The sequence below is a fragment of the Labrus mixtus genome, chromosome 23 (assembly GCF_963584025.1).
Source record: "Labrus mixtus chromosome 23, fLabMix1.1, whole genome shotgun sequence".
NCBI lineage: Eukaryota > Metazoa > Chordata > Actinopteri > Labriformes > Labridae > Labrus > Labrus mixtus.
In genome coordinates this window covers 5739235-5763857 of record NC_083634.1, presented here as the reverse complement: position 1 = coordinate 5763857, position 24623 = coordinate 5739235, and the positions used below count along the sequence as shown (strand labels likewise).

General features: G+C 42.5%; 2 protein-coding genes and 1 long non-coding RNA gene across 5 annotated transcripts; 2 read left to right on the top strand and 1 right to left on the bottom strand.

The window, feature by feature from the left end:
- The first annotated feature begins 7615 nt into the window (after positions 1-7615).
- LOC132958907 (uncharacterized) lies at positions 7616-9126 on the top strand. Its single transcript, XM_061031989.1, has 2 exons — positions 7616-7820; positions 8343-9126. The coding sequence occupies exons 1-2, from the start codon at positions 7616-7618 to the stop codon at positions 8759-8761; spliced, it is 624 nt and encodes a 207-aa protein (XP_060887972.1). The 3' UTR covers positions 8762-9126.
- A 1303-nt stretch (positions 9127-10429) lies between these two features.
- On the top strand, positions 10430-19916 carry tspan5a (tetraspanin 5a). 3 transcript variants are annotated; one of them, XM_061030897.1, is made up of 10 exons: positions 10430-10817; positions 12107-12157; positions 13818-13964; positions 14573-14743; positions 15065-15190; positions 15789-15836; positions 17349-17465; positions 17559-17620; positions 18376-18491; positions 19618-19653. In XM_061030897.1, the coding sequence occupies exons 1-9, from the start codon at positions 10737-10739 to the stop codon at positions 18446-18448; spliced, it is 876 nt and encodes a 291-aa protein (XP_060886880.1). In that variant the 5' UTR covers positions 10430-10736; the 3' UTR covers positions 18449-18491; positions 19618-19653. The 3 variants fall into 3 exon arrangements, with proteins under 3 accessions (XP_060886880.1, XP_060886881.1, XP_060886883.1); XM_061030898.1 differs by lacking the exons at positions 18376-18491; positions 19618-19653 and adding an exon at positions 19757-19916 and having other exon boundaries at positions 10431-10817; XM_061030900.1 differs by lacking the exon at positions 18376-18491 and having other exon boundaries at positions 10432-10817; positions 19618-19678.
- LOC132958204 (uncharacterized) lies at positions 17614-24585 on the bottom strand. The gene is made up of 3 exons (XR_009666734.1): positions 24378-24585; positions 18340-18438; positions 17614-17757 (listed from the first exon to the last, which is right to left on the bottom strand). It is a non-coding gene; the product is annotated as an uncharacterized LOC132958204 (long non-coding RNA).
- Positions 24586-24623: the final 38 nt, after the last annotated feature.

The window sequence follows — 24623 nt, the reverse complement described above, 5'->3', positions numbered from 1 at the left end:
TTAAAAAGACAGAGTAAGAAGCCTCTGCAGTGACTTCTCATTTAAAGTTGTTAGTTGTTAGTTTAAAGTTGTCATTTAGTTCTATTAGAAATGTGAGTGGGCTTAGACAGGCTGTATAAACATCATTGAAAGGTTCAAATAGCCTAGCCTATATTTTGCGGCTCCAGACGGATTTTTTTGGGTGGAGCTACTGGCAAAAATGTCTCTTTTGCAGACCCCTGCAATTACCCAAATAAAGAGTCAATTATCTTATTCCAGGCATACTTCTTTTGTAGATGAATCAGGAAAAGAAAGAATTGGACGAGTTTTCCTTTTTTATCAATCAGCAAAGGAGTTGTAGAATGAGGTGTTTGAGTTCATTTCGCCCCTCTTCTACATCGCATGTCCTGCGATGTGACTATTGCGCATGCGCACATCACGATGACGATGAAACAATATATCGTGTAGTGTGGACATTTTGGATGTGGTTGGCTACGGCACTCCACCTGGCCACAACCTCCTCCCCTAATGCTGAAGTTGGTGCAGACCAGTAAAGGCGTTTTATCACGCTCTTCCTTCACAAGCCAACATCCTGCGTTTTGGTTATTTTTGCAAGCGCATCCATTTTTTTTTCTCAATCCTTGGTCACAAGACAGAACATTTTCTTTTTTTTTTCAACTTCTCTTTATTGGGGTTTTTTCTTTTTTCAAATACAGATACAAAAAAACAAAAAAAAACAATCCGAGACATGAATATTCATGCCTCAAACCAACACAAAAATCTAAATAAATAAATAAAAATACAAGATATAAAAAAAATCAGTAAAACACAAATATAATACCAAAATAATAAGATAAAAAGATTTAAATAGTAATAATAATACAACTTGGAGGATGTCTAGTGCTCTGGATTTTACTAAATTATTATTTTTTCCTGGGGTTGTTTTTGTTATAGTAGTCTATAAATGGCTGCCATATTGAGTAAAACATATTTATCCTTCCTCTCAGGGTAAATTTGATTTTTTCTAACTGCAAATGCTTCATTACATCATTCATTAAAGCTTGACAAACTGGAGGATTTTTTTGTTTCCAGTTCAGCAGAATTAATCTTCTTGCTAACAGTGTTACAAAGCATATCACATTCTTCTGGTTGTTTGATAAAGAGAGCTCCATAGCAGCTGACCCAACCCCAAACATTGCAAGAACCGGGTCTGGATTGATATGTTCAAGACAGAACATTTTCAAACACAAATTCATTTTTTATCATTGTTTAATTCAAATACATACCGTTTGCCATATGCCAACGGTCAAAGTAGTGGGTCATGTCCGGTCTCTGCTCCCCCAAGAACTTCTACCCCATATGTCTGTGGGTGACAATGGCCTTGATCCGGATCTCTTTACTCTCCATGAGAGACAGACTTTGCTCAAAGCCCTCCTTCTCCATCCTTAAGCTGTTTCCAACTTCATTGCTCTGCCAAACAAAAGAAGTAGACAAATGTTCTGCAACGTTCATACAAAAGGACTAATATGATTCCTATTTGCAACAGTGTATCAGTGTTATACCTGCACTAGCTGAATGTCAATGACTTTGTTTGTTTTGAGTTCCATCATAGTGGAGCCCCCATACTTGGCAGATTGAACTGCAATTATAAGATAAACGCAGAAAAATATTTTTTCTTTTTATGCATTAATGGACAATAATTACCACAGAACCACGGAAAGCTTTTCTTTGACTGTCAGCATTTTTAAGACGGTGTTTTTGGGCTCGCCATATCTGTACATTGCATTCTGCGTCACCATATTTCTTCGCTGCTTGGCAGTTGATTGTCGACTCTGCTAGTTTTATCACCAGCATCTTAAAGTTAGCATCAAATTTGTCAAATTTGTCTGTTAACTTGCCCCACTTTTGAGCAGCCTTATTCGGACCGTCACCGTGCGTCTGCATCATTCAGGCGAACTGTCACTGTTGTGAGTTTTGATTGACCGCTCCTCCAGTCATGAGGGGCACATTCAGGTTACGGGGATTTGGCGCCACCTGCTGTTGTGGATCTATATTGCTGTTTAAATGTCTAAACCTCAAATATAGTACGACCCCTCTTTTTTCAGATATATTCATAAGGAAAAAAACGTGTTGTATATTCGGGTCAATACGGTACAAGTGGAACAGAACCTGTTATTAATAATTTGGTCCTCTCTCACCTGTGATATCTTAAAAAAAAGATGAGCCTGTGAACAGAAGCGCTGCACACACAGTTGAAAGTTTCCTGCAGGTATGTTTTTTACCATTGGCTGGCTTGACCACTGATAAAAGTACTTGCAAGTGAGTACAGCTCTGCTTTACATGTGGGGGTGTCCCAACAACTGATGCAGTAATGCCGCAGCTCCCGGTGCAAATGGGACATCTTTTGAATTGTCTTCATGGACAATGTACTTGGTCTCTCAAAGTAGCAACACATAGCCTACAGTTTTAATCATTGACTGATTAATTATTAAAGGTTAAGATTAATAAAAAGTTATTATAAGTAAAGTGACATTGTTGTCACGTCGGGGAATATTGCTCTGCTCACACTCCTCTCATATTTATCCACATGAATCATGAGTGTGATTTAATAAAAAAATATTGTTTGAAGTAGTGTAGATGGCATTCAAATCTACTACGATCATGCTGATGGATTGTTTTCATGAAAAAGTGAGCGTTTGAGCTTTGATTATGCTTGATGAACTCTTCATCCTTCAATATTGTTTTGTTTTTTTCACGTTTTCAAGCTGGTCAACATCTGCTCAAGGATTTTACATGTGTTTAGGAAAATGCTGTACCACTGATTTGCTGTGAAACAGACACAGAAAATATGAATCTACAATCAGTTATCTTAACGCACAGACTTGCGTGTGGCTGTGTGTGAAAACATAGTGTGGTGGAAGGTATTGAAGAGTGCACTTACACAAAGTGCTTCATGAAAGGAATGGTGCAGGCACTGGTCTGGCAGGGCAAAGAAAAGAGCAAGATTGCAGGAAGCTGGGGCTGGGCAACAGGCCGAGGTGCTCCAACTGAAGTGGATGCAGACCATCTCCTTTGGCATCTCGAGGAAAACACAGGCACATTAGTACATAGACACCAGCTTAAAAAAATACAAGCAGGGGCCGTCACAATGTACACACAAAACAATGTACACAAAAACATATGATGTTGACATTATTAAAACTAAGGCCTATGTGACTTTAACCTCTGAATTATGATGGCTGATGGGAGCTGATGGGAGCATGAGCCAGAAATTACAAAAAGACACAATAATACATACTTGCTCAATCAATGTAGGTGTTCTAATGTTTTGAATGGGTCTTGAAATTCACCTGTGGTTAAGAAGTGTGTAAGTTTCAGCTGACATGTAGGCAGCTCAACCAGGTTTAGACTGCAAATAAAATAATATCAACTTGCTGAAACTCTGAACCCAGTTTCCTGACAAAAGTTAATTTCAAGCTCTGGTTATGACAAAGTAACAGTGGCAAAATAATTCGGACTTAATATGGAGAGACAAGTAATAAGTGAAAGCAGCAGGAGGAATAATAACTCATGCTCATATAACTACAAATCAAGCAAATAACTGTGCAACGTCCTGTCGTATAGGTTCACTTTGCTAGTTTTCTGTCTTGTTAATAATGAGCCTGGCCTCTTAGGCTAACTCAAAGTCTGTCTTCTTGTTTGACATTTCATAAATATGACCACTGATGACTGACTTGTGCTCTTAATTTCTCTAGTTTCTAATATCATACGAACCTGGAAGTGTTTTACAACTCGACAAAGTCAGCTGGTTTAGGTATCATAATATTTTGTTGTAAATCCCCTCGCATAGTTTAGCGCACCTCGCCGTACTTCCGGTGCCAAACTGCGCAGCCGCGTACGATCGCTAACATACGTCATCATTGTTTCAAACATCAAAGCATTGAGTCGACGCGTTGATGTTCTTTGATCTGTCTGACGTCATAACACTACATAACTTTAGGTTATTAATATAACCCCGGTTCTCTGAGTAGCATGAGTGAGTGTCTCTCTCAAGTTAAGTAGATTTCGGATTTTCAGATCAAGATTGTGAACAGACAGTTGTCAGCAAACTCTCAAACTTATCAGAATAATTATATCCCTTCAACTGAACCCAGAGAAGTCCATCAAAGCGAACACTCACGAGATCAAACAAATAGGAGAAAACAGAAAAAGTCTAATCTAAGTCTAAAGCACAATGGATCCATCTGAAATGGAAAAGGAGGAAGAAATTGACGTAGATGAATTTGCCGAGTGGCTCCTCAAGAGGGCAATGAAGACGGCCCATGAAGGCCTCCAAGAGATAAGCGAGAAAGAAGCCATGTGGGAAGCCGAAGGCATAGACTATGAAGAATACTGCCGGAGGTTGGATGATTATTATGATGAGTATTATGCACGCCGCGAGATAGAGGCTGAACGTGATACAGACTATCGGGCTTTGTTTCTTGAATCGAAGCGAAATGAAATCACACCAGAGAAAGAGAAAGTTCCTTCAACTTTGTCCTCCACCGATTCATTTGTGAAGCCTGAGGTCATGGTGGAAGAACATGTTAGAAATAACACACCACCTGCAGAGGTTAGAGAGATGAGATCTAGCTCTCCCCTTCCTAAAGATTCATCTCCATCCAGATCAGTGTGCTCCAGTGAGGCTGTAACGATCGACACAGAGCAGGGGATAATTAATATGGACACAACTCCATCCCTTTGCAATCATTTGGAAATGGATGAACTTTATGAGTTTGCTAATACAGAGGAAAACTTTGTTGAGCAAGAAGACCCGAGCTCTGTCCTTGTGGAAGTAGCATCTTTAGCTCCTAGAGACAATTCCTCTACCCAGACTGATGCTGCTCCTAGAGACAATTCCTCTACCCAGACTGATGCTCCTGTCCAAGACAAGACCAAGGATATGTGTAGAGAATCTGAAGAGAAGAATGACAAAAATGATATAAAATTGGTTGTGTTTGGTAATTCGGAGCAAAATGAAATCACACCAGAGAAAGAGAAAGTTCCTTCAACTTTGTCCTCCACCGATTCATTTGTGAAGCCTGAGGTCATGGTGGAAGAACATGTTAGAAATAACACACCACCTTCTGAAGAGGTTAGAGAGATGAGATCTAGCTCTCCCCTTCCTAAAGATTTATCTCCATCCACCTCAGTGTGCTCCAGTGAGGTTGTAAAGATCGACACTGAGCAGGGGATAGCAGGGGTTGTGAAGCAAAATGAATTCACACCAGAGAAAGAGAAAGTTCCTTCAACTTTTTCCTCCACCGATTCATTTGTGAAGCCTGAGGTCATGGTGGAAGAACATGTTAGAAATAACACACCACCTGCAGAGGTTAGAGAGATGAGATCTAGCTCTCCCCCCTCAAGGAGCCACAGAAATACAGATATCAAAGGTGAAGTCCCAGAGAAGAAGTCAAAGAGGTTGAACATCGTCATCAAACAGAAAAAAAAGAAGGTAAAGTTTGACACAGAGGTGAGGATAATTAATATGGACACAACTCCGTCCCTTTGCAATCATTTGGAAATGGATGAACTTTATGAGTTTCCTAATACAGAGGAAAACTGTATGGTGGAAGAACATGTTAGAAATAACACATCAACTTCTGCAGAGGTGAGATCTAGCTCTCCCCCCTCAAGGAGCCACAGAAATACAGATATCAAAAGTGAAGTCCCAGAGAAGAAGTCAAAGAGGTTGAACATCGTCATCAAACAGAAAAAAAAGAAGGTAAAGTTTGACACAGAGGTGAGGATAATTAATATGGACACAACTCCGTCCCTTTGCAATCATTTGGAAATGGATGAACTTTATGAGTTTCCTAATACAGAGGAAAACTGTATGGTGGAAGAACATGTTAGAAATAACACATCAACTTCTGCAGAGGTGAGATCTAGCTCTCCCCCCTCAAGGAGCCACAGAAATACAGATATCAAAAGTGAAGTCCCAGAGAAGAAGTCAAAGAGGTTGAACATCGTCATCAAACAGAAAAAAAATAATGTGCAGCCAACTATTTCTGACAAACAAGTTGGAGTCAAGTCAAATAAGGGCAAGAAGAAGAAGGAGAAAAATACTCCAGGACCATTTCTCTGTTGCTGTGACTGCGAAGTCTTGGAATAGATACCCTCTATACCTCACCAACCGTTCCTTTTCTCCCCTTTTATCTCCCCCTTTAGCTCCACCCCCTCCCCAAACCTTTCACTTTATCACCTTATTCCCTCAGTTGTATAAAAACTGAAGCTGATAAAGTTGATTGTTGAAATTATAAATAGTGCACAACAACTGCACAACTTGTTGAAAAGTAATTAATATTAGACCCTAGCTTTCCCTTTTCTACCTTTTAATCCTTGTCTCTCTTATCTAGGTTTACTCCGGGTGCTCCGGTTCCCCTAACACACAAATTCTTAATTCGACTATAAAAAAAATCCAATTTCAAAAAGAATAAATAAAGTTGAACTGAACCAGAAAATGACGTGGAAAAAGTGATTATTTTAGTCATATTGATTATTTTATTCTGACAGGTGACAAAGATCTTTCAATGGATTCTTGTTCCTCATGTCTCTGGCTGTCATCCTGAGAATTTTCAGCAGATTTTACTGTATTAAAATAATCAACTGAGTCCAAACACATGACCGTCTTTTTACCTCAAAACCCTTTTCTTTATATAACTAACTTTGTGGTTAACTCTGTTTACTTTACCATTTGTAGTCTTTTAATGTACAAACGTAGTTGGAAGTTATTTTCCATCTTTAATAATCATGAAGTGGCTCTCACAGACATGTCTTCTTCATGATACCTTTCATGGTGTGATACATTTATTTGGAGATGCAGATTGAAATCCAAAGTGGTAAAAAGCTTCTGTATTTCAAATAAATCCCAAAATATCTAAAAAGTAAATAGTTAAAACTCAGAGACTTGTAGGTAAAAGAAAAATCTACATAGGAAGTTATTTGTTTGTTTTTGTATTATCTATATATTTGTTTATTCATTCATCAACTGGGATTAATATTGATTTCTAATTAATTTCATCCATTCCTTCACTGTATCTTGCATTATTTGATTTACTATTTCTGTCTTATTTTTCTCCATAAGTGGGTGTGTTACTTTAGGTAAAACTTATTGTTACTGAACAGAAACTGTCTACTTTTTCTGCCCTGATGGTCGCGACTTTTAACCTCCATCAAACATGAAATAAAGCCTGCAGACATACCCATGTTGCACGTGTCTGCAGGTCTTCTCTCAGCTCACACTGAGCCGGTGCATCAGCTCAGTGGTTTATTGTTGAGTGTTGTGCAGCGCCGAGGCTCATAACAGTTCACACAGGACATTTTGTCAGAGAAATAAAACATTCCTCAGCGTCAGAGTGAGACGGCTTCACTGGGTCCTGACGGCTCCTGTGGTTCTGCAGACAAATCAGAGCTCAGACTGTTACAGCAGACGACCAGGTGCAACTTTCTGCAGCTCTCTGAGAGGAACAACAAGATCAGAAACAGAAATATCAGAATATTATTCAAAGTCAGGATGATCCCAGGAGTTTGTTTGGGGTTTTTAAACGTCCCTCTGTTCCTTCTCCTGCTGAGCTCGGTCTCAGGTTTGTTACAGATGGACCAGCGCAGAGATGCAGACGACGACCAGGAGTTAAACAAAGCTATTTTAGAAATGCTTCATATCAACAAAGTGTCTGCGAGTCATCAGAATAAACCTCATCCTTACATGAGGAGGATCTACCAGCATCTGGACTCACTGGAGGCTCAGGACTTTGGGAGCTCGGATGGGACGCTGGTGCAGAGTTTCAGGAGTGTGGATGGTAAGGATTCAAAAGTAATTACAATCTTAAGAATCACGCAAATTTATATTTCTATATCAAAAATGTTCTAATCATGGAAAGAAATCCTCTGACTCTGGTTGTAAAGAAACCAGAACAAACACCTGTTTAATGAGTCTTTGCAGTGTAGTCTAAACCTGAAAGTTTTCCATCAGCTGAACACCTGCTGTGACGTCACAGTCTGCAGTTTTGCTCAGGTGTGCAACATGCTTAAAGCTCATCAAATAATTGTACACGCAGAGTATCTCAATATGTGGAAGAGTAAAAGGGCACGACATGAGAATGAATGTCTTATTCATTTTGCAGTGGAGTCTCCCCCTGCTGGCCATTAGAGAGAATGCAGGTTTAAGATTTACTGATTAACTAACAGACTCTGAGGTTAAAGTTTGCTGGTTTTTATACAAAACAGAAACGATTTGAAGCAAATGCATGTCGGGAGAAGCAGTAAAAACAAAAACATAAAAAATCTGAATCTGCATATAAAGCCTTTTTTGTCTCACTCAGGTCCTCATCACGCTCCTCCTGGATGGATCTGGTTTAACGTCAGCGGTCTGAGCCCCTCCATGCTGGCCGCAGAGCTGGTTCTGTTCAGGAAGACTCTGCACCCCCGTCCCCTCAGTGTGACCGTCACCCTGCACAGCCTCACTGCCTCCTCAATGGATGTCCTGAGGGAAAGCCCCGCCCTCGAGGAGAGGCTGCTGACCCTGGACCAGAGACCCCCCTCTGGATACGATGTGTTCGACGTGTCTGCTGTCCTGGATGTGAAGCCTGTGGAGGTGGTGGGATTTCAGCTGCGTTACACAGACGAGAGCGGGAGTCTGGTCCTCCATGAGGCTCTGACTCAGAGTCTGTACTCTCTGGACAGAGGGTCTCTGAGTGAGCCCTTACTGGTGCTCTACCAAACACACCCCCTTCTCGTATAAATGTTACGGGAACCAAGAGGAGCATGAAAACGTTTCCTTTAAAATATATTTTATTAATCATCTCTGACTTAATTAGGATGAACAGATACACCTGGCTTTTATTTGTTGGAGAATAATACTTATGTACAGGACAGGATCAGTAAAGACATAAAGAAGTATAACTTTGTCCACAGGGGGGCGCCAAAATCAACACAAACACACAGTTCCTGACAGGGGTTCTAAGAATCCATATCTGAAATCATCAAAACTGCATAACTGATCCTAATTAATGTGCCAAGTTGTAAAAGGAAAAACACAAAATTAACACTTCTTCAATGCTTACTGTACAGCGATGTAAGGTATTGCAAGTGTTGAGAATCTTGACAGGGGCGTGTCCAGACTTTTTTGACCAGGGTAGCTCACCTGGGGCTTTGACCTGTGCAGAGGTGGTATGAAGTGAATGTTTGTGGGCACACATAAGCAAATTAATTAATTTTCTTACCCTTTTCTATCCCCACTAATGATCTGTAAGTAACACAATTTGGCAACATATACATCTGCTTAACTTTATTCTTTAGGGTCTCAAAAAAAAGTCACAATTTAAAGGTCACATATTATCCTAAATCCACTTCTCCATGTTGTTCTAACTCTAATATGTGTCTCTAGTCTGTTTACAAAACCTCCAAATAATGAGAAAAGTCCATCCTCTCCATCTTCTGCCTGCTCCACTTTTCAGAAAATGTGTGCTCAAACAGGCCATTTGGAGATTTTCCCTTCATGACATCACAAAGGGCAGTAACCCCTCCCACAGCTCATTTACATATTTAAAGGTACAGACACAGAAACAGTCTGTTCTGAGCAGGGCTGAAATAGAGGAGTTTATAGTCATGATCAAATACAGGATCAGACTGGATTTAGAACAAGAAACTTCATACACATGATTTGAGGAGCTCTGAGACTTATTTAAACTGGTTGAAGAGGAGGATATATCTGAATATGTTGGTTGTGACGTTATTTTAACCTGAACACAACAGTAAACTTAAGACAATTGAATCAACTTGTACAGCAACAATCTGTCAGCTGGTAAACAAACCGAACAGTGAAATCATGAAGAGAGATACATCCTGGTGGAAACTGTAGAGCATAAAAACGCAGAACTACATTTGGCCAGTCACAGTTGGTCCTTATTGTAGCATTTTATATGTACTGCATAACAATGTCTGTAGGCCTATTTGTATAATATTTCTATTTCTTTAAGTCTAATGCTTCTGTTTTAATCCTAAAAGCCTAACCAGGATCAGGGAATGCAAATCAGACACGACTAGAAACCTGTTTTCATGGCCTCTACTTTGTATTTCAGCATATAAAGCAATGTTCAGTGCATGTGTGCCTGCTAAATAAACTAATAAAATGATGCCTTCATTTCTGATTAAAGAGATTTAACAGGATAACACATGTTTGGTTATTCGTGTGGATAATTATTGATTTGAATAGAACACTAATTTGTTTATTTTATTAAAAATTATCGCCGCTGTAACGTTTTAATTAAGATTTTAAAATGATTACTGTTTTAGTATCAGCGCTACCGTCTGTTCGTCATGTAGGCCACAGGAAGTGCTTTATCTTTCCTCTAATGTGATTGGCTGCAGTTTCAGTCGCTCAAGTATTTCCCAGCCAATCGCTGCCCACCTCCCACAGCAGCGGCCCCGCCCTCTGTAGGCGCTATCCTCCCAGAAACAGCGGATCATTTTTATCCAGCTTTTTTTCCTCCTCGATATTCTTCGTGTTTGATTTCGGCTCCACGCGTGTTAGAGGGGATTTAAGCTTCTTGAAATCATGCTCCCGGAGCGGGTTTAGCTTCGGCGGGGCTGTGGACATCCGAAGCCGGGGCTCAGTGAGATGCGTCCCCGCGGCGCTGAACCTGCTCCGTCCCGCACACAAAGCCTGTGAAGCAGGCCGAGCTTTTTCACTCCCTCCGCGCCGATGATGCTCAAACATGACGGGGAATCATTTCAAAGGCCAGGAGGTCAGCTGCTGCATCAAATACTTCATTTTCGGATTCAACATCTTGTTCTGGGTAAGATGGTTTATTTGTATTTTGTGCGCTGCTCTCCTTAACGGTCAGCCAACCGGCCAATGAGAGGAAGGCCTCAATCATCCCGTTTTATAACCTTTCAGTTTCACATTCACGACGCAACCAGGCCTCCGTGATCATCTCATTTATAAGAGTTTATACTGGTATTGTCCGGAGGAAACAGCTGCAGGTCAGCTGACCACACACACACACACACACACACACACACACACACACACACACACACACACACACACAGATAATCGGCTTTTTTTTTTCTTTAGTGAACTGTGCAGAGCTGAGCAGCTTATCATTCATACTGTATGTGCAGCGCTGAGCACTGACTGCACAGGTTTCCACCTTACACTGCAGATTACGTTTAAACATGACGTCACGGGTCCTAAATCATGATGTCATACCTGTCAGAGAGATGTTTGCACCTGCAGCCTGTGCAACAACCTGGGGAGAATATGTGCATGATGATAGTTATTTAGAAAAAATGTCTAGAGAAAAAAACTACAAATATGCATGCAGTCGGGCCTGATCGATGTCTGATTTTTATTGGTCCGATACTGAAATTGCCGTTAATTGATGAATAATGTAAATATCGAGTATTTACATAGATATCAGTACATGCCAGAGCCCGACCGATTATTCAGCCAGCCGATAATATCGGCCTGATATTAGCATATCAAGTGACTATCAGTATCGGCTAATCTTATGACAGATGTGTGCCGATATGACTAGATTTATTCACCAGTCAAACAACATTTAATTTGAGTTTCATTGTATTACACTAGCAGTTCTCTGTCACCAGCAGAGGGCGCTATATGGACTACAACAAGCATCATCACTCTGCAGAGTGTCGAGCGGTGATGCAAATACACACTCAGTTAGTTTCCTGCTGAGTGACCATCTTGTCTTCATTATAAATCTTTTCTATGAGTGTTTGATAACTGCATCTGAGGGATCAATGCAATACATGTGAATATCTATATTTCTCTATCTCTACAGATCTAAGAAAGATAGTGGCCGATATATCAGATTTTTTATCTCCCCAATATCGGTATCGGCCTAAAAGATCCCGTATCGGTCGGGCCCTACAGTTAATGGACATGTTACACTGATTGTGATATTGCAAAGTGAAATGTGCAGGCTGCAGAAGGTGCTGAGTTTTGATACGATTTCAGCGCTGCAGAGCTACTTTATTGTTTTGGTTTTGACCCAACAAATGTCTCATGATCCTGGTTTCACAGATTTCTAGTCGAGTAATATCTGTCGGTATGTTTCAGCTGCTGGGCATGGCCTTGGTTGGGATCGGACTCTGGGCCTGGAGTGAGAAGGTGAGCTTTTTAAATACACTGAAAACTATAAATAAAGTGTTTCTACATGAATAATGTTACAGCTGATGATGCAGAGGAGTCTATGTCTGATCAATCAAATGTTATATTATCACGTTATCCTTTTTTTTTTTTTACAAATTACAGCTTCAAAGTGTAATATTCTGTTTGTACAAAGGATCAAATATCTTTGTGTAAGGTGAAAGATGGCGCCTGAAGGTGAAGTCGTTCCCCTTTCGGAGGCTTATTGTAGAAAAAAAAAGATACAGACGTTAACTGATAGAGTCCCAGTGTGTCGTCAAACATAAAATAACGCGTGCCAACTAAGATGACCTGCGAGAGAATTATTCATCACCCCTCCTGATCAACATAACCCCGTGGCCTCTTTGTGATTTTTATTTTAACAACCTGCGAACTCTCTTAACTCGCCTTTTTTTTTTTTAACCTCTGATAAACCACTTTTACGGCAACAGCATACCGACCACGTTAGGGACTACCGTTAACGTTTAATTAAAAGCCCCGGCTTGTTTTGTCTCCAGTCTTCAGGCGTCAACACGAGACGAAGCTTTCAGTATTTTCAAACCAAACTCGTGCACAGCTAAGACGGGAAAGATTATCAGAAAGAATATTTTACTGTGAGCAAAATCAGGATATGGATGAACAAATGCTAGTAAAAAGAGACCGGGCCTCAAACTGGGATGGGCTTTTATTTGGAGTTTTACGGTACCTATGTTGGCTCCACTGCCCCCTTGAGGACAAAAAACTATTCAGCTTTAAATTTCAGAAACATTTTATCCCTTTGAAGGCGATTAAACAAAAGTGAATAATACCCAACAAGTCTCAAAGATTAGTGAGTGCAAAGATCAAGGTGTCTTTTGACTGATCTGTTTTGGTGATATTAAGCCCAATCGGATCGTTAACTTAAGACAAAGGTCACACAGGTTGGGTTTTTCACACTTACATGTACAAAGCTTTAAAGCACAGCAACGCCACGAGTGCAGAAGTCGTTCCTCCACTCCGCTGAGCCACATCCGTGTAAGAGCAGGACCTGAACCCTGCTCGAGGAGAGACAGAACTTGACATAAACGTGACAGTTTTACAACTGCCCGTCTTCTGTCCTATTGTTGCTTTAAAGGAGCAGTATGTAACTCTGACACCTAGTGTTTAAAATGGGTACTGCAGTTCAAATTCATAACTACATTTAGGGAGAGCTGTCTAACCCCCCCGACTCCAATCTAGAGTCAATGTTCACACAGGTCACCATGTGGTGAACACTGAAGCTTCAGTGTTTATCCAGTTCTGCATCGGTCTGTAAACCTTTCTGTGTTCTAACCTCTCTCCATTTTTCAAAAGCATCTCCAATATTGATCCTAGTTTGAGCACGTTTCTGCTCGTGGAGCTTATTAGAAACATGCAGAGGCTTTTTAGGTCGGGTACAATCACTTCTATCTGAACCACTTCTCTTGCCCGCTTCCATCGCTGCAACACCTGATAACTGCTCTCATATCTGGCAAACCAAGAGGTTTCCCACAAAAATGAGCACTAGTTTGTTTGCAGCAGATTTGACAAACGTGTTTTGTCCTGACATGGAACCAGATGACTCAAACTGAGCGTTCTCTCTCTCTCTCTCTCTCTCTCTCTCTCTCTCTCTCTCTCTCTGCAGGGCGTTCTGTCCAACATCTCGTCCATCACAGACCTGGGGGGTCTGGACCCGGTGTGGCTCTTCATGGTGGTCGGGGGGGTCATGTTCATCCTGGGGTTTGCAGGATGCATCGGAGCGCTCAGAGAAAACACCTTCCTGCTCAAGTTTGTACGTTCTATGAAAAGACTTCTCTTCTCTTTTTAAGGGCGCACTCACACTAGGCAGTCCGTACAGACCACACACGTTGGACCCCAAGAGTCCAGTTCGTTTTACTGATGTGAGAGCTCTGTACTGTGCCAAAGCTCGGTACACTTCCTTGTCAATAGCACAGTAAGAGGGTGTGCTTTGGCACGTTGCAGCTGCTCATGCACGAGCACGGGACGCAAGAATCCCCGTCTTGTATAATCGAGAAAACCAGGAGTGTTAGACAACTCAGTAAACATCACCGCTGACTCAATCAAGCCACCTAAATGTCGAACTGATAACGGAGCATTGTGTTTGTGTTTAACGTCTCTATTGCATCACACTTTAGTCATGACCAGATTTTGAAGCGCTCCAAAAAAAAAACAGACATTAACCGGATTATGAAAATCTATTTCCTCACTTGGAGAACAAAGTCATGGAGCGCCGTTCCTTCAGCACTACACGTATGGTGATCAGCAGTTTGAGTGCTGGCCAGCGGGGGACTGGGGAGGGGGGTCGAGCCGTCCTGAATAAGCGATTAAAGAGTATTTCTTTGCATCAGAGTGACTTGTCTTCTTTGTGTCCTGCTGCAGTTCTCCGTCTTTCTGGGGATCATCTTCTTCTTGGAGCTGACGACGGGCATCCTGGCGTTTGTGTTTAAGGACTGGATCAAAGACCAGCTCAACCTGTTCATCAACAACAACATCCGAGCGTACCGGGACGACATCGACCTGCAGAACCTCATCGACTTCACTCAGGAATACGTGAGTTCAACGTCGACTGTGTAGATACCACCAGGCGTGCATGTCATGAAACACCTGTTCTCTCACTATGAGGCTGCAGGACTAATACCAACAATCAGAGATCAGAGATCAGCTGTGTGGGCCAACAGCAGCAGCAGCTCTAAACCTGCTCTGCTGAGGCTTTACACTTCAAAATCCACAATCTGGTCTGAGTGGATTTAAGTCATTCTTAATGAACGCAGCCAATCAGGTCATCGGGCCAGACGAGTCCACTCCTGATGTAATTTGATTGCCTAATGTCTGGTCCTTAAAAAAACCCTGACACTTTGTCCCTCTCTGCAGTGGGAGTGCTGCGGAGCGTTCGGAGCCGACGACTGGAACCTGAACATTTACTTCAACTGCACCGACGGGAATCCGAGTCGGGAGAAGTGCGGCGTTCCCTTCTCCTGCTGCACAAAAGACCCAGCGGTACGACTCCCTCACTCTGCATGCTCGTTTAACAATAACACAATCCCGCACAGAGGTGCACACAGGGCCAGCAGGAAGCAGAAAGAAAAGAAGCTAGAAGATGTTGTTTGATTGTTATTTTGAATGTTACAACATTTAAAGATCCTTTAAACGTTACCTCACAGGACACGGGAGTTCTTATATCTGTTAGCTACTTTGGCTCATTTGGATACGGCACGATATTTGTGAACAAACAAACTGTCGACCTGCAGCTCAGGTTTTTTTTTTTTTTTTAGTTTTCTCGTCGAGTCATTTAAACCTCACAGAAGACGGGAGTTGCTGTTCTGCCTCTTCCTCGATCAGTCGGTTAGTTTGTGTATATTCTGGTTCAGCAGGTCCAGCACAACACGTGGCACATCCTTCAGGTCCGACTAATCCTCAAAAAACATCTTTATTTCATTCTATTCATCACTTCATGTTCCAGTTATCCTCAAAACCAGAACCTGTCTTTGTGCTTTGTTCTGTTGCTGCTGGTGTGACCTTGGAATATAAATCCAGAGCACCTAAAGGACACACTTCATATCGCTGCTTTTTAACATGTTGTTGTTTCTGTCTCCAGGAGGACGTCATCAACACTCAGTGTGGATACGACATCCGAGCTAAACCTGTGAGTAACACAAACAATCGTTTCCATCGATGACTTCTCCCAGTTCATTGTGGTTCTTTTCACTTTGTGCTGAACTGTACGGTTAAGGATTCAAATTAGGAACCTAAACATCAGTCAGACCACCGACTGATCATAATATTCAAACTAAATCGTTCCTGCTGCATCGACAAGAGTCCCCACGATCCAAATCCAGAGAGAAAGATTTAATCCAAACACTTCACATCCAGAAAGATCCTCGGACTGATTCAAATTTAACCTCAGCTCTTCACGATTCCCCCCCACTGTATTTTCTGTAAGAATTCATTTTTATGATTTAATTTGTTCAACTGCGATGCGTCAGATTAACAGTCGCAATCTGTCCTTTTGATTGACACCTCATTCGGCCAATTAGGACCTTCCACTCACTGCTCCCAGCCTGTAACAGCCAATGAGAGCCTGAGTTGAAAGGAGTTGCCTCTCCCCTGTTCTGACCTATCTATTGCTGCATTCAGGTGCTGCTCGGTGGTCTAAGTTTCCGAGTTGGGAAGTTGTTCTTTCGACTTCAGTGTGTTTATCTGATTTCAGTTCAGAAAGTCTGAATGTTGTAACAGCAGCAAAAAAAAACAAAAAAACAGCATGGACGATACGAAGAAGAAGACGTGTGAATGTCTCTGTTATGAGTTTTATTTGAGCAAAAAGTTGATGTGCAACGTGGATTCATAAAAAGTCTGTTAACATCTTTTGCCCGCCATGTTGATGAAGAATATGTCGTCAAGTCGGGAAGTCGGGCACCTGATTCTTTTCCGGGTTTCCAAGTTGTTGTTCTGAATTGAGCAGTCGTTCACTTGCAGTTTACATCTCAGAAACTTGTTTTTTTCAAACGTGTCCAACACTACATGAATGCACCATAAACCCGGCCCGATTGCACGCAACTGTGCCAATGTCTGACGTGTTGTAGCCAATGAAACTCTGAACACGTGGACATGCTGCTTCTGTCAAAACGTCAGGGTGATTTCTTCATGCACACACTCAGAAGGTTGATTTAAAGAACGAGTGGTTTCTACAGTCAAAGTTTTTATATCAAGAGAGGCTCTGAGTCGTGATCTGTTCGGAGAAAACAGACTAAACTATGTCACCTCAGACTTCAAACACCCCTCTGAGGCTGGAGTGGAATGATCCGTGTGCTCCACTGTGATGGTGCGTTCATGTGGTGTCGGACACGTTGGAAAAATGAATGAGGTGCCCTATTTCCTGATTTGACGACATATTCTGATTCTGAAATCACTTGAACACACTGAAGTCAGAAGAACGACTTCACAACTGTGAAACTGGGACAACCCGAGCGGCACCTGAATGCAGCACGAGACCGGCAGTCGACTGAGGCTCTGGCGGAGTGCTCGGGGTCACGCCTTGGTTAAATGAATAACTTTTTAATGTAACTGAAAGACTAGAAGGGGTTTCTCTCACAGGCCAGATTTCTTAATGATGTTTGTGTTGAAGCCGTGAATGTGACCAGTTTGTGTTTGGTGTCAGGACTCGGAGCAGAAGGATTACATCAACGTGAAAGGCTGCGTGCCGCAGTTTGAGAAGTGGCTGCAGGACAACCTCACGCTGGTGGCCGGGATCTTCATCGGAGTCGCTCTGCTGCAGGTCGGTCCTCCCTCCACGCCGTTTAAGAAATCGCTGCGTTCTTTTGTCTCTTCTTTCTTTAAAACCGTCGGCTTTTGTTTTTGATTCCTTCAGATTTTCGGGATTTGTTTGGCCCAGAACTTGGTGAGCGACATCGAGGCTGTGCAGGCGAGCTGGTGAGAAGAATTAAGATTTCATTTTCTCATGTGTCATGAGACAGGAAGCTTCACGTTTGTCCCTCTGCAGCACGCCATCCATCTGCTTTGACTGTTTCCATCTCACAGCACGAGACGAGTCAGCTCTTTGATTCAGCCTGAAAGCACCAGGATGTAGTCATTTAGAGATTTACATGTCAATTAAGAGCTCAGTTTATATAACATATAAACATATATAGTTATATATAAACATAACATAAGTGGCATCAAGTGTGACTGAAAATATAAAAGACTTCCAGATGGTCACTGTGGTCGGGACTCGTCAATCACAGGTAGCTCCGCCCCAAATCCTCCCCCTCTTTCTGGTCCCTCTGACTCTACATGGGACTCTACTTAAAAAAGTTTAAACCATGCTGTGTTGAAGAAGACGTGAAACTAGAGATTGAGAGCATGAACTCGTTAGGAAAATGTTTAGTGAGGGAATAAATCAGCTGAGAAGTAGGACCATCTTCTCATAGGCTTCCATGTAATCAGAGCCAGTAGAGTCGCCCCCTGCTGGACAAACTTTGACACATGGGCTCGAGCAACTTAATGAAAACAATAACAAAGAGATGAACATGCACAGAGTCAGCCTCATCAGCTCTTCATCAAACATCTTTCCTTCATGTAAGACGATGTTTCACTCTGCGGAGGTTTTTACTGATCTCTCTTCTGAACCGTCATGATGCAGAAAAACTCACCTCACGCCTCATTCTTCCTCCTCCATGCTTCGTCAGGGTGCCCCCCCCTCTCTCCATGCGCCGACTCCCTCCACACTCCAGCAAGAAAGCATCGGCTTACTACACATGAGACACACACACACAGACACGCTGTATGTGTGTGTCTGTAGCCGGTGGGTGTGATGGATCCATGTGCTCGTTGTTTTGTCTTTTAGCGTCGCTGTGATTGGCTGGGTGTTTGGTGTTGTGTTCAGGGACATTTAGTATCCATGTTTGATAACCTGTTGCTGTCTTGTTTAAAGCTGTGTCCTCACGCTGAACTGGGATACATAAATATATATAAAAGTTAACCAATTAATAAAGGAGAAATCTTCAAATTGAAATCTTAATTTTGAGGTGTAAATTAAAGGAGCAGTATGTAACTCTGTCCCCTAGTGTTTAAAATGGGTACTGCGGTCCAAATTCTAAACATTGTAGAGAGCTGTCTCCCCCCCGCCCCCTCCTCTCTAGAGTCCATGTGTTGGACACTGAAGCTTCAGTGTTTATCCAGCTCTGCATCGTTCTGTAAACCTTTCTGTGTTCTAACCTCTCTCCATTTTTCAAAAGCATCTCCAATATTGATCCTAGTTTGAGCACGTTTCTGCTCGTGGAGCTTATTAGAAACATGCAGAGGCTTTTTAGGTCGGGTACAATCACTTCTATCTGAACCACTTCTCTTGCCCGCTTCCATCACTGCAACACCTGTTCACCTGATAACTGCTCTCATATCTGACAAACTGAGGGGCGTCCAAAGAGTCCTCTATTTGAGATCTACCTTTATTTGTCAAAACGTGCATCAACAGCGGGCTAATGAAAGGGGCGTGGCCTTCACGCAACGTGACTTTTTTGAAGTTTTACGGTTGTTTAAATAGTTAATTTTCAGTGAATGTGGTCGTTTTGTCGTTCTGTAGAAAGATGAATTAGAGTGAGACTCTTTATGTGTCTGCATGTTGCTGAGCGTCCTCCATGTTTATACTGAGCCGATTAGATTAGATTTTGAGTGTTTCGCATTACTCAGCTGTGAAGTCACATGACGTAGACAACAATCCTTTTCCTGTTTCACTCTTCTGTCTCTCCTCAGCTCGTGACCTTCAGTCTTTAGTTTAGACGCAGATCCTCCGCAGAAACCCGTTCCCATCCGAACCTTTAACTTGTCCGTCTTTTCCCGTTCTGTCTTGTCCCAGACTTTTATTTTGAAAAAGTTCAACGCCCGTAAGATTGCTGCACGTCTTTACGCCTCTCTTGTCTCCTCTGTTCCAGTTTCTTCACCTAACCATGAAGCAGCGTTTGAACTCCAACAGGTGAGACTTCCTGTGAGTAACAGTCTCACATGTGGGGAAATTCAGTTAAAAAAGTGAAAATAACGTTGATCATCTTGTGTTTCCTTTTGTTTCTCCAGCTGCGGGTCTTTGAACGAGCCTCCTTGAACACATCATCGCTGTGCATTTGAGGACTTCACGATCACCTGAACCACTTTGGTCCCTGAACCAGCACCTTCTCTTTCTCTCTCTGAGGCACTAATGACATGAAGCTCTGTGTAAATAAATAATAACACTGTGTGCGTGCTGTAAAAAAAAAGTTCACCGCTGGAGAAGATGGTTAACCATGCACATCGTCACAACGCTCCGGTTTTGATAGCGACGTGTAGAGAGTAGGAGTTTTATACATCTTTTTGATATTAGATCGGTATTTTTCACTGTGGAACTGACGCTCCATTCATTCACTCATCGTGTCGGACTGTTAAATATCTACATGTTCATTCCAGGGAGGAGGATCTGCTCATTGTGAGGTTTTAATGCTCGTTAATGTGACAGGAGACTAAAGCTGGACACACACCAGACCGTTTGAAAAACACCGCACACCCTCAGGACACGAGGACAGTTTCAACTGAATATTAGGATCCGACTCGGCTCTGACCGCGAGACAACCTGCCGCTCGTAGCAACGATTTCACAAACGGGATCTCACATAAACTCGCGTGATTTCAGAAGAAAAACAAACGAGGACGATGGACGTCGTCAGCTGGCGTTACACAGTTTGCAGAGCGAGTTCAGAGTACGCAGAATCTAGTCTGTGATGCTTCTAAGTCCGCTCGCTCTCATTGGCTGCTGCGGGAATTATGTCAGAGGAAGTTCGATCTGGATTCATAAATATCCAACATGTTTGATATTTGTGATTCCAGGTCGAGGAGGCTCTGACTCGATCGGGAGCGGTAAAAATAATCGTGATGGGTAAACACGCTTGAGGATTATTCGGACAAATAATTGGTTGCGACAAGCCTCGAATCTGGCCACGCCCCCCGGTAGTTGGCGGGGCAAATTGGGACCTAAGTCTGACCTTAAATCGTTTAGTGTGTGGCCAGCCTGACTCATTCGACCCTGAAATCTATTAAAATAGAGCCCGAGTGAAAAACAGTCTTTCATATGGCAGCTTGAATTTAGAAGAACACGGCTCCACTTCTTAAAAACTGTGATTTTTTCAGATGTCTGCGTGCACAAACCGTTATTGGTTGCTGTGATTAGTCCTTCTCTGATTGGTTCCTGAAATAAGATATGGTTGACTGAAAGGGAGGTCCTCTTGGACGCCACGTGTTGCTGCCAAAACTTCTCCTTCAGATGGGTTTTTGTTCAGCGCCCGCTGCGTTTCATTTGATCTCAGACGTCGGAAATTGCGAGTTGCTGCTCTGACATCATCAGGAACGCCACCCTGAAGTCTGAATTCTGACTCAGAAACTCTGAGAACCTTCAGTTGCTCGAGGTTAAAATCCAACATGGCGGCTGCGTGCAACAGTAACGTTTAAGTCTTCATCAGCAGCTTACTCCTCTTTTTGTGTTATTAAATCGATTACTGTGGACGCCATTTTCACGCACAAACTATCACGTAGCGTGTGGTTATCGTCTGGTATGAGCTAACACAACAATGGCGTCCTGGAGGCGTCCATGTTGCTTGTTCGACAACTGGAACGCGGTTAACTCAGGTGTGTCGTCATTCCCAGCTCTGAGCTCCGGGGTTAAAGGAGAGCGCCATTATGATGCCCGGTCTTCCTTCAGACTTTACCTTCTTAGGATGAAAAATAAAATCCGCAACCAGTAACTGTTTGTGACACGAGAGTTTTAAAAATCGACTCAGAAAATATGAGCAGAATCTTTTTGAGTCCTAACGTGTTTTTTTTAAAAGGAGGGAAATGTTTCTAATGAGAAAGTTCAGATCTGAAGATGCCAGCCTGTGGATCTGGAGATGAAGTATCAGATCCATTTATGGAACACTAAAATTTAAGTCATTGTCGTCGTCACTTTCTAAGCATAAACACTTTAATTTACACTTTTTTTAAAAGGAAGAATGTGCGACTTTTTGATCCAGTAGATGTCGCCCTTGAGCACCAGCATGAAACCAAAACAAACTTCCTGTTGGGCGACACCTCTGCCATACTGAAGCCTCCAGAGACACGCCTCCAGAGACACACCTCCAACCCCCCTCCACTTTGAGCTCGCAAGGACGAGTTTAGCGCAAGCGGCGCACAAAATTGTCCTTAGCTTGAGCTGCAATCACCTGTGGTCTGCATTGTTGTGTTAGCATGCTAATGTTAGCTCTCATAAGTTAGCTTGTAGCTTCACTTTGCACATAAACTGCCACAGAATGAGCGTGATCTAAAAACTCTGATGTGACATCAAAATAATCAGTGAGTATGTTCTTCTTGACTAAAACAGTTTTTATACTCAAGGGGAGGAGCCGGCCGTCCCGTCCATGTAAACACGGCTCTGACAACAACACAGCCAGCGGGACTCGAGCTTCTCACTCATTGTAGACAGTCATGACTCAGAGACACATTTACACAGGAGAGACTGGATTTCTGCTGTATTTATGTGTAACATGTCGCACATTCTTCCTTTAAAGGTTTTAATAAATTATAAATATCGGGTGGAAAATGTCCTGACGCTTCTACGACGACTTAATGTTTGTGTTCAGGAGGTTAACTTTTCTAACATGGATTTAAAGAGTTTGATGTTTGAAGCCACAGAGAAGTTCGCCTTCTGTGTCCCTGCACATTTTTAACACTTTTCCATATCGTGAGACGGACATGTTTGAGCGTTTTCTCCACTTTGTTTTTTTTCTCGACCTAACTTGAATGAAAAGCGAGATTGCTTTCCACTCTCTTCAGTTTAAATCTATAAAGATGCATCCTGCAGCGTTTCAGGTGGATGCTTGGAAACAGACAGTGTTCGGGTGTTGATTTTTATCGGTGTTACTTCGATGGTTTAAAGTGATTTTTCTGCTCAGAGCATGCATCACTGACGTTAGTAGCAAAGTATTTACAGTATTTTATGGTGACGTTTGTTCAGATGGATTTTGTCGGCGTTTGAAGCGACTGAAAAAGGGATCAACACTGTTTTTGATACTAATTATTTATTGTATTGACCGTTTTATATAACTACGAGCTGAACATTTAATCCAGCTGATTCATCACCGCAGATTGTCGTGCAGGCGTAAGGAAGGTCGTGTTGTTGTGTCGACCTCTCACTCATCACTTCCTGTTTCACCTCCGAGGGTCATTTAGACGATCACAGAACCTCCCACAAACATTGTAATGTAACTACCTCCTCTCATCTCCTCGTCTCATGTCCTGCTCAATCAGACTGCTTTTAATAGTCAGATTAATTAATAAAGGTGAAAAAAAAAAAACTTGGATTAAATGGTGTTTGGTCGTCTTGTTTTTTTTTGGCTCTGAGCGCGCTCACTGGTTTGTTTATGCATCACAGCTTCCCACACATCGTCTGTCTGAGTCTGCACGTCTTTAACGTCTGTCGCTGCAGACACTCAAAGACACTCGGAAACAAGAACTTCTGTGTACAAAGAGACATTTTTCATTTCGTGGATGTCGATATAAATGTCCTTCTTTCACTGGCTGTCTTGTATTCTCATGATCCTCATTTTCAAACTCACATATAGTGTCACACTGCTGGATGTCCAAACTAAACGTTGGCAAAGTTTCAGATCATGAGGTAAACGTATGTTGGAGTAATCCCAGGATGAGTCTGCAGAGGGCGCTAAACAGCTTGCTCTGCAAATCGTGCCATATATCCCCGATATGAAACCAAGAATTTCACCAGACGGCTTCAAGCCTCTACGTGAGCTGTTGAAACCTCTTACATAGACTCTCTTCTCCGAGCACTGGAGAGCAGCCCTCCCCTGGCAGCCCTGCAGCGTTCTGCCCAAACCCCCAGGAAGTGCGCCGACCACTGGTGGCCAAATTTACATGGTGGTCGAAGCTGGTATTGCAGCATCACGTGATGCCAATGGGCCCAAAAATACTTTCTCCCATTAGCTCAGAAATAGATGTATATAAACAGCTGTTGACATCACCGGTGCCCTTTTGCAAATGTATGATATTCCCCGTATTTTTGACACCTACAGGTCGTGTCTTGTAGCCACATCCTCCTCGCTCCGTGTCTGAGCGGGAAATAAAAAAAATCTATATATCAAATATAAAACATGCAGTAAAAAGTAACTGAGCAGTGTCGGTCATACAGCGGCCGTCGTCAACACACTGTTGTCATAGAGACAGGCAACGTGCAGCGCTTTTCTTCTTGGCGCACAAACGCTTCATGAACGCTAGGTGGACACGGGGCCTAAGGAGTTTTTTGAGCTGCAGATCCTGCAGAGCTGTTCTACAGGTTTCACAGACCGACAACATGAAAGGGGAACATGAGGATCTTTAAGTGGAATAATTTAGGTAGTCTGTGATCATTCAAATCCACAACTCAAAGTGAATACAGGACTGGCTCGCTGGATGCTGCTAGTGTGTCAACAGGTGATATTATTGGTCATTTCTGTTGTGTTTTTAGACTCAAAGGAACAACTGCTCAGGTCCATGTGTGTGTACATGCTCAGAAAACAAATCATCATGATGTTATTTTAGTAAACTTGCGACCCATTAATGTTTCTGTTTCAGGGTCATCCCTCTGAAGTAATCAGAGTGAAGCCTCTGTGTGACTTATTATTTACAGTTTAAGTGAGACTCACCAGAAACCGCTGAAGCGGCGCTCCTTCAGGGGGGACGTCATGGACCAAGAAATGTCTGGAGAGGAGGATTTCACTTCTGCACGGTTGCTGATTGGACTGAGTTATGTGCGGCCATGTTGTCTCTCCCTGGCTCTCTCTCCTCCCTCGACCTGCTGCACACCTGAGTGCACTTTACGCTCCGGGAGCAGGAGGAGGATTTAGAGGAACAGGTAGGGGGGCAGAGTGTGGTGAGGAGCTCCCAGAATC

Excerpts from the sequence above, each read along its gene's own strand:
- LOC132958907 (XM_061031989.1), top strand. The coding sequence starts at position 7,616 with ATGGACCAGCGCAGAGATGCAGACGACGACCAGGAGTTAAACAAAGCT. Across the intron at positions 7,821-8,342 it reads GAGTTTCAGGAGTGTGGATG|GTCCTCATCACGCTCCTCCT; the intron begins GTAAGGATTCAA and ends TGTCTCACTCAG.
- tspan5a (XM_061030897.1), top strand. The coding sequence starts at position 10,737 with ATGACGGGGAATCATTTCAAAGGCCAGGAGGTCAGCTGCTGCATCAAA. Across the intron at positions 13,965-14,572 it reads ACACCTTCCTGCTCAAGTTT|TTCTCCGTCTTTCTGGGGAT; the intron begins GTACGTTCTATG and ends GTCCTGCTGCAG. Across the intron at positions 14,744-15,064 it reads TCGACTTCACTCAGGAATAC|TGGGAGTGCTGCGGAGCGTT; the intron begins GTGAGTTCAACG and ends CCCTCTCTGCAG.